General features: G+C 40.9%; 1 protein-coding gene across 2 annotated transcripts; it reads left to right on the top strand.

The window, feature by feature from the left end:
• The first annotated feature begins 2,832 nt into the window (after nt 1–2,832).
• MC5R (melanocortin 5 receptor) lies at nt 2,833–10,087 on the top strand. Of its 2 annotated transcripts, XR_008331517.1 has the most exons (3): nt 2,833–3,041; nt 3,852–6,364; nt 6,714–10,087. XR_008331517.1 is itself a non-coding variant. In XM_053396607.1 (2 exons), exon 2 carries the CDS (start codon nt 3,938–3,940, stop codon nt 4,913–4,915), a length of 978 nt encoding a protein of 325 aa, XP_053252582.1. In that variant the 5' UTR covers nt 2,833–3,041; nt 3,852–3,937; the 3' UTR covers nt 4,916–10,087. The 2 variants fall into 2 exon arrangements, 1 of the variants encoding a protein (XP_053252582.1); XM_053396607.1 differs by having other exon boundaries at nt 3,852–10,087.

Raw genomic sequence — 10,087 nt, forward strand, 5'->3', positions numbered from 1 at the left:
AATCGTGGGTGTTTATTTCAATGTTTGCTTTTTATATTATGTAAACCTCTTAGAAGCCTATTTTGGCATTAAGTGGCAAAAGAACAAACAAACAAACAAACAACAAATAAACAAAAGGTGGAGGTAATTTGTTCTCAGTCAGTCAGTTTATTAATGCTTGGGCCATAAGCCATTCACGTATAAGATAAATAAATACAATACAAAACCCAGTACTGCATAAAATCACATTGCTGCCTAGAGTCATATATAAAATCTACATCTCTGAAATACTACATGAATTTGTTCTGCTCCCAAAGCTGTGGGAGTAACTATTGCCATTCTACAAAGACACTCCAAGGAGCAGAGATTTTCTTTTTTGGCCATTGTATGTGGAAGTAGTTACATTTTTCATAGGAAGGATCCCAATGGCTGGTGAAGGCAAAGAGCATGACATTTCTAAAACTGGTAATTAAATCCACTCTTTCTTTAAACTTCAGGCTATATAGTTCATGCTCTCTGGAACCACTTTTAATATAATGGCAGGGCCATTTTCCTCTCTAAATTGCTTCTGATTAGCAAGTCATTTTTATATTTCTTAACCTTTAATGTCTTGATATTAATATTCTCCTTTAATAGTTCTTATTTTAAAGAAAGAGAACTTGCTAGGAAATTGAGGGTGTTCACAGTATCCCCACCTTTAAGAGAGACAGCTGGCCTGCATGAACCTTGCTATGGTGTTTTACCATGTGGCCTTTTCTACCTCCATCAATGATTCTGCATGTGTACAAAAGTAAGACATATTTCTGTCTTTAAGTGAAAGTCAAAGTGCATCAGGACAGTAACTGGGGAACCTAGGTGGGGCTATAGTGCAGACTCAGTAGCTGAAGATAGGAGACTTACAGTCCACAGTCTATTAAACAAACAGGAGGATTACAGGAAAAGATCATCTCATCCCCTGCATATCCAACCAATCGCTGTGCTCTGTGGGAGAGGGCATCCTGCAGACGCCATCCTGTCAGGAGGTCCATTCTGCACATTGCCAGAATCAGGTCTTTAGTGTGACAGCACTATCAGACAGGTGGTTTATTGATTGTCCTTTGCCTGTTGAATATGTTCCTCTTTCAACAAGCTTTCTCAGTGGAGACTTTTATTCTAGCTGGTAACTCTCTCTCTCTCTCTTTGTGTGTGTATGCGTGTGTTGCTTTTATATACAGTATGCAGTTGTTCTTTGTATGCTTTTATTGTATTGTAAAACACTTTGAGATGCCTCATGGGAAGTGATTCATTCATGAAATAAATAAGAATAAAATAGCGTTCGAATGAGATCTCCAGTAACTTGGGTTAATCTTTAGAGGAGGTTTAGGATGGAGGAAAATGCTAAATGAGAGGGAGTGATGTACATAGGTTTTGGATGGATGGAAGAGGAGGAGGAGGAGGACTGATATCTTAAATGGACATGGGAGAGTGGTAGTTTGTTAAGAGTTCTGACCCACAGAGCTACAATCCCCAGCACCCTTAACAAACTACAGTTGCCAGGATTTTCCATGACTGGAGAATCACCACAGAGAGTGATAAAGTAGTGCTTCAAATGTATGGTGTGGACGTGACCTTAGTTCTGTGGCGTCCCGCTCACTCCCACATGTAAACAGTTACAGAACAAGATAGCTTCTTTTCAGCAGATGGCAATACCCAGCCAGCTTTTTTATAGTGTGCTGTCCAAGGTCCTGATAGACTCTACCATGTCTAAGCCAGGCTCTAGCATACCTGCTTTGGGGTTGGGGTTCAGTCCCCAGTTATGCCTTCTGTGGGTGGAGGAAGAATTGAAACAGAGAAGAAACTTTTGTGAGAAGAAACTGTGACTTTTGAAAGATAGTTTGTGAACCCCTATTGGCATTTCAACAGCTTATTTGTTTCTTTATTATAAAGTAGTCACCTAGCAAGGATAAGTGATGTTGCATGTACCCCTATAAGTGGTGTGTGGTCATGATATTTATTCCTTTTCCCTCCCACCATGAGTTTCTTATTTTCAGTTTCAAGTTTGCCGGATTAGAGTGTTGTGGGCTTAGTCCTTCTCACCATCTTGGAGCTGGTTGGCTGTCATTGGTGGAGGGGTGGACCCAAGTCCCAGGTTTATCTGTTGACTGGAATAGACACATGGCAACTATTCTTGTTGCAAGTATCCAAATGGAAACCAACACCATCTACATAGGGTTAGTCAATGTGGTGCCCTCCGGCAGTTGGTGGATTACAGCTCACACCATCCCAACCCATTTTGACTGGGGTTGATGGCAGCTGAAGTCCAGCAACATCTGGAGGGCGTTGCAATGGCTGTTCCTAATACAGAACACAAAGAGTTAGTTTCTTACACTTAGGAATAATACAATAAAAAAATTTATCAAGATGCTACACATGCATTCCCCTTAAAAAATTTCACTGAGAACAGGTGCAGAGGCTAATGAGCTCTGGTTCAAATTAAGCCTTTTACAGTAAGTCCATATCTCCCCCTCAGAGGAAATCAGTGATAGTCTTTTGCTGCAAAAAAAGGAACCTCGCTGCTTCTAAAGAATTTTCAGTAAAATGCCAGGTCATATTTCAGTCCATTTAATATTTGGGAGATTAAATGGAGGCAAAATATTAAAAATAGCATGGGAATTATATCATACAAATAATGTGTAAAGCAGGAAAAAATTGCAGTTTATAAAGATGGGGTGCATCACAAATATCAGCCACTAGGTGATGCTAAAAATTCAAGTCTTTGCATCTTATTGAAGTCTATGAGAAATTGGGTGGTAAGAAGGCGGGGGTGGGGGTGCGCAGAGGAGGAGCTGGAAGCCGAACATTGAAGTCATTAACTCTGAGACTATAAAAAGACAGCTCCACAGTAAGTAATTTATAACAGCCTTGTTTCTTTGGATGTGAATAGTGCTTTTCTACTGTTATGGCACTGGTTCCTGTCAAAAGTGCACAAACACTTGATGCTGAATGGACAGGTGATCAGAAACTTCTGACAGCCGGAAGAACATATGCAGGACCTGAAGAGAAATAGGAAGGAACAGCACTGGGTAAATAGCTACATTTTTTCTTTAATTGTAAATGGAAGCTATTAGGATCCTTCGAAAAATGTGTTGTATTCATGAAGGGTTTTGACTGCTTGCAACATCTTTCATAATGCAAACATTCAGAAACATCTCATTATTCAGACAGAACAGAAAAACCATACTGCACTTTAACCTTGAAGTAATAGTGATCAACTTAAAAAAATAGCAGCACCAAACCTGCTGTTATAGCAAACCCTTGAATATCAGTATATCTTTGGGGGTGTGAGATTTTGCTGCAAGACGGCTGGCTAATGCTACAGTCATTTGCTGTTTGTATCACAGTACTTGCAAACTTGAGAAGTGCAAAGATGAAGGAGAAGCTTTGAAAGCTTAGCTTGTAATTCTTGCAGGAATTCAAACTTTTATGTAAATCTGATTGGCTGAGCTAATGAAATCTGGTCTTATAGCTGTTCTGTTCAGTGGGGTTCTCAAGACTTTTTCAGACTGAACATACTAATTTTCTGCGGAAGTTTGCTCAGTGTATTTATCTTCTCTGGGATATATAGAAATGTGTCAATCGTGAGAAAAATAGGTGGTATAGGAAGAGAGATTTTGTGTGGGTATAAGATATGGGGTGGGGGAGTTCATCACCCTATCTCCTTCCTGTTCCTATGTTTTAAATTGCTCCTGTGCTCCTTGTTTTATTTGACTTTGGAAGCAACCCACATTGCAACTCTTGGGTCTGCCATTTACATATCTAGTTTCCCCTTTGCATTGCATTCCTTTTGTCATCATCAGCTCTGCTTTATGTCATGCTTTGTGATCGTTTGGCAGGATCTTCCGCCTTTCCGAAGAATGCATCTGCAGGACTGTTTTACAATAAGTCTCCCAGACTGAAAACAGCACCTTCTTCAGCCAAGATGAACTCATCTAATCAACCCAGCATTCCAGACCTTAACTTGAGCGCTCTTGGGAGCAACCTGACTGTGCCCACCGTCAAGACCAAGGCATCAACATGTGAGCAAGTGGTCATAGCAACGGAGGTGTTTCTCATACTTGGCATTGTAAGCCTTCTTGAAAACATCCTAGTTATCTGTGCCATAGTTAAGAACAAGAACTTGCACTCTCCTATGTATTTCTTTGTGTGCAGCTTAGCTGTTGCTGACATGCTGGTCAGCGTGTCAAATGCCTGGGAGACCATAACCATATATTTATTAAACAATAGGCATCTAATTATTGAAGATGTTTTTGTACGTCACATAGACAATGTTTTTGATTCGCTGATATGTATATCTGTTGTGGCTTCCATGTGCAGTTTGCTAGCTATTGCAGTAGACAGGTATATCACTATCTTTTATGCCCTCCGTTATCACAACATAATGACAGTGAAAAGATCAGGGCTCATAATTGCATGCATTTGGACCTTTTGTACTGGCTGTGGGATCATCTTCATCCTTTATTATGAATCGAAGTACGTCGTCATGTGTCTCATCACAATGTTCTTCACTATGTTGTTCCTCATGGTCTCGCTGTACATACACATGTTCCTTTTGGCTCGTACTCATGTCAAGAGGATAGCAGCCTTGCCAGGATATAATTCCGTTCACCAGAGGACCAGCATGAAAGGTGCCATCACCCTGACTATGCTGCTGGGCATCTTCATTGTCTGCTGGGCTCCATTTTTCCTCCATCTCATCCTGATGATATCCTGCCCTCAGAATCTCTACTGCATTTGCTTCATGTCACACTTCAACATGTACCTCATCCTCATCATGTGCAATTCAGTTATCGATCCCTTGATCTACGCCTTCCGAAGCCAGGAAATGCGAAAGACTTTCAAGGAGATCATCTGCTGCTACAGCATAAGAATGGTCTGCGGACTGCCCAGCAAGTATTAGGGGAAATGTGAATTTGGGTTAAAAGAACAAAACTTCTTAAGAGGCTCTCTAGATGTTGTTGGATTTGAACCTCCCAGCTGAATGGTTAATGGGCTGATGGAAACTGTCGTCCAACAACATTTGGATGGTCACATGTTCCCCATCCCTCTTCTGCAGATTTTATTGTTCCATATGGAATGCTATGTCCGGCTTGTGATAGTGGTCATTTCAGTGCGGGAACCTGAAATTTCTCTCACTGAAATTACTCATTTTGGACAGTTTTCCATGGGCTCGCATAAACATGAGTGGCGTCTGTTTACTATATGAAAGCACTTAGGGTGGAGGAGATAACCCAGCACTGATACTGACACACACACACACACACACACTGACTAAATAACTGTGCAAGTGGAACTACTTCTACCCCATTCTCCTTACCCCTAATTTTTTTTGGAGGGTTCCCCCAACATCCTGGAGCAGATTTGAGGGTGGCACAGGGCACATGGGGTGGAAGGGAGAGGGAGGGATAGTCCTGTTGTGCAAGTAGAAGTCATTTAACTCACACAATTATTTAGTTAAATATTGACATCTGCCTATCTATCTATGGCATGTGTGTGTGTATACACACCAGTGTGCAAAGGAGCAGAATCTATATTTTTCATTTTCCTAACTAGTGACTGTAAATATATTTGTTTCATTCCCTTTGCACTGCATGAAACCCTGGTGAGTTTTAAACCAAACAATGCATTTGTTGGCATCCTTTAGCTCTGATAGGATCTGTCAGGTACAGAGTGAAGAGTTTCCTTCACAGACTCTGATTAATACTAGGTGACAAATAGAATTTGCAAATGCCAGGCTCCATGTGCCTCAGCCTCTATGAGGATGGCCAAGAGATATTTAGACAGACCCACACAGCTCTTCATGATTTTAAAAACAAGAACAGCACAACAGATGAATGTAACCAAAATATTTTCTTATGTGGAATGCAAATTCTGAAGACGTCCATTTTGTTGTGTCTGTTACTTGTCGATAGAAACGTGGCTAAAAAGCCTGCTGTAGAACTGTAATAGAAATAACTAGTCAGAGTAGACCACTGGTGGGTGAAGGGGAATGGATGGTCCAACTCTGCAGCCCAGTCATTTTGGTTTACACAGACAGCACTGCTGTTGTGTGGCACAGGGAAGCAGGATGGACTGGGATAGAAGAGAGTCCAGGAGCAGCTCCGCAAATGGCATCCCAGTGCTGATCATTGGCTTGCAAATAGCAGCGGCAGTGCCTCTTGTGTTGCTGTATCATTAAAAAAGAAAAGTGGGTGGAGCAAGACCTCTGCCTCCAACATAGGAAACAGCTCTAGCTTCTGCAATGCGAATGTATTTTGGTATTATGACAGCTAAATTCCATTTACAGATCAGCTGCTCATCAGGTGCCCACTGACCTGTGCATAGCTCACTTGTTTTGATGAGATAACCTGTGCCCATGTTTACAAATGCACTTGAAGATACGCAAGGACACTTTTCAGTGAGGAAAAATGGTGGACTTTATGCGCCTTTCATATTAAAGATGCGTTAGAAACAGGGATGGTTAGAAACATTGTGGAATTGTAAAGTTGGAAGGGAGCGTGAGGATCATCTAGCCCAACCCCTTGCAATGCAGGAATCTTTCATCCAACATGGGGCTCAAAGCCACAACCTTAGATTAAGAGTCTCATGCTCTACCAACTGAGCTATCCCATTTGAAAGCCCAAATCAGAAAGAAGACCTGCAAACATGGGGCTCATCATAGGCATATACAGTACCGCAAGTCTCTGGTTGCAAAAGAGCTCCAATTTTCTTTTTTGGGAGGATGACAAAGGTCCTATGATGTAGAGACCTTGACCCTATTTGCATGAGCCTATTATTTCCTATTGAGAGTATCAACAATCAGTGTCATTAAAAACTCCTACCATGCTCAGAGTAAATGGGGCATGAATTAAGCACCTTTAAATTTCCGCTGATTTCAGTGGGAGAGTTAAGCATATGCTGAAATCTCTTTTGAATTAAATAGGATTTAATGTTGCCTAGATTAATGTCCTAGGTTTTTTTTTTTAGCACTGCAGGAACTGAATTCCAGAATCTATAGAACACATCCATTTCTTCACCCTGAGTGTGTATTTCAATGTCGAATCAAGAGGATTATTACCTTTGTGATTGTTCCAAGGTCAATACTGAGAAGCATTAAAGCACATTCTCATCTACACAGCAACTACGCAGTCAACCTTGGGAAGTCATTTTAGAAAAATGCGGAGGAACAGACATACCTGTAGGCTCCATCATTCTCAAGGAACAATTGCTTTTGGAAATTATGCTTTCGGGGAATTGCAGTGTTTAGGAAGGTGAGAGGTGGGTTTTTTTTCAAGGCATTAGTCTTCCAGAAAATATAGTGGATCTGCAAGATACCTTTTAAAATTTTTTTTATGTGTGCATTCATACATAAAATGCAATAACATGCAATTAATAGTTTTCTAACATATACTTGAAATCCTCTTGAGCTTTCAGTACAAAGTATAAATCTCAAAGTTTCAGCAGTGAACTTGTTTTAGGGCAAAGTTTTTTCAGGGCCAAATGTAGTCTTCAGACTGCTTGTAGGTCTTGGAACCAGGAAGCAGTATAGTGTAGTGCTTGATGTATTGGAAAGAGATAATTCTTTTGGTAGGGCTTTTAACTTTGGTTAAAAACTAAGTGATGGAAACTGTGGAAGAAACGTGCATTATTGAATTGTGCATAAGCAGATTTGCCTTTCTGTTGAATAATATTTTCATGTTTTCCTAAATATCTGACTATGCCTTCCATCACTGTGACATTGGGAAAATGATAACATTTTCTTATTTTCATCCCTGCAACATCTATATGAATCAGGGTGTTATCTCATTCTGCTGATGGGACACTGAGGCTAGGGGATTGCGACAGCATAATGTGACAATAACATACTTACTGAACCCATGACAGCATAATGAGGTAATAACTGAAGTAGAATTTGAACTTATATGGATTTCCTTATGCTCAGGTTCAACTACACTAGAATTGTGTAGTGAATTTGAATTTAGATGAATGACTTTCCATGATTTTTTTTTAATGACTGGACTTAGTTAATTCTTACCATACAGTCATAAGGGTGGCTAAGGGGTCAAAAGTCAGTTAAACCACGTCCTCCTTTGTCCCTTTCCCAAATCTTTCTTTTTTCTACATTTCCCTCCCATGTTTCCAATGGAAGGGAAATAAAAGGGTGATATTTACATTATCCCCTGAGCTGGTATAAAATTCTTCTAGGTTGGGGGAGTGGGATGGATGCAGATTCTTTAACTACAAATCTTTCCACAGTCTTCCCCAGCATATCCCCAACTCTTATATCATCTGCTTTTTGACCTTAGTGATTTTGGAGTTCCACAGAAGTTGCCACAGCTGTGGAGGGGTGATGGGGTCGGGCAGAATCTAATACTAGATCTTCCTCTCTCTTTCTTCAGCCCTGGTCATAGGATTGTAGCCTAAAACCTACACGAATGCATTGTGGTAGAGCCCAATACTGATGGTATTAGCAGTCTGAACTGCTGTGCCATGGTGAATTTTGTTTGTAGCATTAAGAATGGAGAGTTCATATTATTTATTGTTATATTGTAAAAAGGACAAGATGCATCCTATTTGTTCCATAAGGAAATCACAGTCTTCAGTGGGCATTCCATTTAAACATGATATAGATAATATTGAAAATTGAAAATTTCAGCTGGATAGTTTAAAAGATTTTGTTGAAATGTACATAATCTCATTTTCTCTGGAATTTTACTTGAAATAAAAATACACGTCTCTGATGTAGTTTTGAAATGGGTTGAAATTGAATTATAGAACTTTCCTGTGCTTGCCTGTGAATGATAGCACATCTCTGTCATTTTTAACAGTACAGTGGTACCTCTGGTTGAGAACGGGATCCATTCCAGAGGCTCGTTTACAACGTGAAAGGCCCGTAACCTGAAGCATCGTATCTGCGCAGGTGTGCGGTGTGATTTGGTGCTTGCGCGCATGCGCAAAGCGTGATTTAGCGCTTCTGCGCATGCGTGAGCAGCAAAACACAGAAGTAACCCTTTCCGGTACTTCCGGATTGCCACGGGACGCAACCTGAAAAAATGTAACATGAAGCAAACGTAAAATGAGGTATGACCGTATCAGTAAGACTGCAACTGGCCTATTTTAGTAGGCTTGTCTTCTAGAGTAAAATCACACATTTTAATTTCTCAGTTTAAATGCATGTATTAACTGCATTTTAAAAGTCAATTTTATTCTTGATTGCAAAAGAAATAGGATTGTCTCCAAATTTGTGTGAGTAGAAGGCAGTTCATGCAGAAGGCTTTCCCTTCTGCCCTTCTCCCACGCAGACCCAAAAAGTCACTCGCTGAGGCAGGGAGCATCTACCAAACAGTGCAGGATATTGTCAGGGACTGGCTGGATGACAAGGAGTGGTGCAAGGCACCTGATGGCGAACCCCTAGGAAAGCCTCAGTGGAGGAAGGTTCAGAGCATGAGGAATGGTAGTGGGACACTGAGGACAGGTCAGAAGATGAAGGAGGGAGGAGAATGGTGGGCCACTGAAGAAGCAACAGGCTTGAGAGGGAAGAGCCAAGGGCAGAAAGCTGTTCAGACTCAAAACATGAAGCAAGAGTCCTGTCCCACTGTGTTTATGGCTACGTGAGCAATCTCCAGAAGAGAAGGGGTCTTGGGGGCAAGTGTGAAGGAGGAACCATCAGTCCTGGAAACTGTGCTATGGAAGCTGGTCTTGCCTTGAGACTTCTTTGTGTTGTCTGCTGTTTTCTTGAATAAAGAATTAAACTTCCTGCTCGTCTCTATGTTTGAGTGCTGACCTATGTCAGAGCCAGCCCTGACTGATATGTTGTTTCATACAGGGCTGAAGTGGGAGGGTATCCTAAATTGCCCAAAATCAGGCAGAGAAGTCTCATCCTCAGTGTCTCTTTTCCCGATGACATTCTGGAAGGTTAAATGTACATTGATGGTGTGGAATAAATGCTAAAAATAAAGAAGGGAAGCCATTGTATGCACAGATATCCATGTATGGATGCAGGACAATGTACTTTGGACCATGTTCATTGTGATTTGAGAAGCAAAGTCACTTAACATTAGAAAACATATTGTGAATAAAATGATTGAACAAG

This window comes from Podarcis raffonei, chromosome 7 (assembly GCF_027172205.1).
Source record: "Podarcis raffonei isolate rPodRaf1 chromosome 7, rPodRaf1.pri, whole genome shotgun sequence".
Taxonomy (NCBI): domain Eukaryota; kingdom Metazoa; phylum Chordata; class Lepidosauria; order Squamata; family Lacertidae; genus Podarcis; species Podarcis raffonei.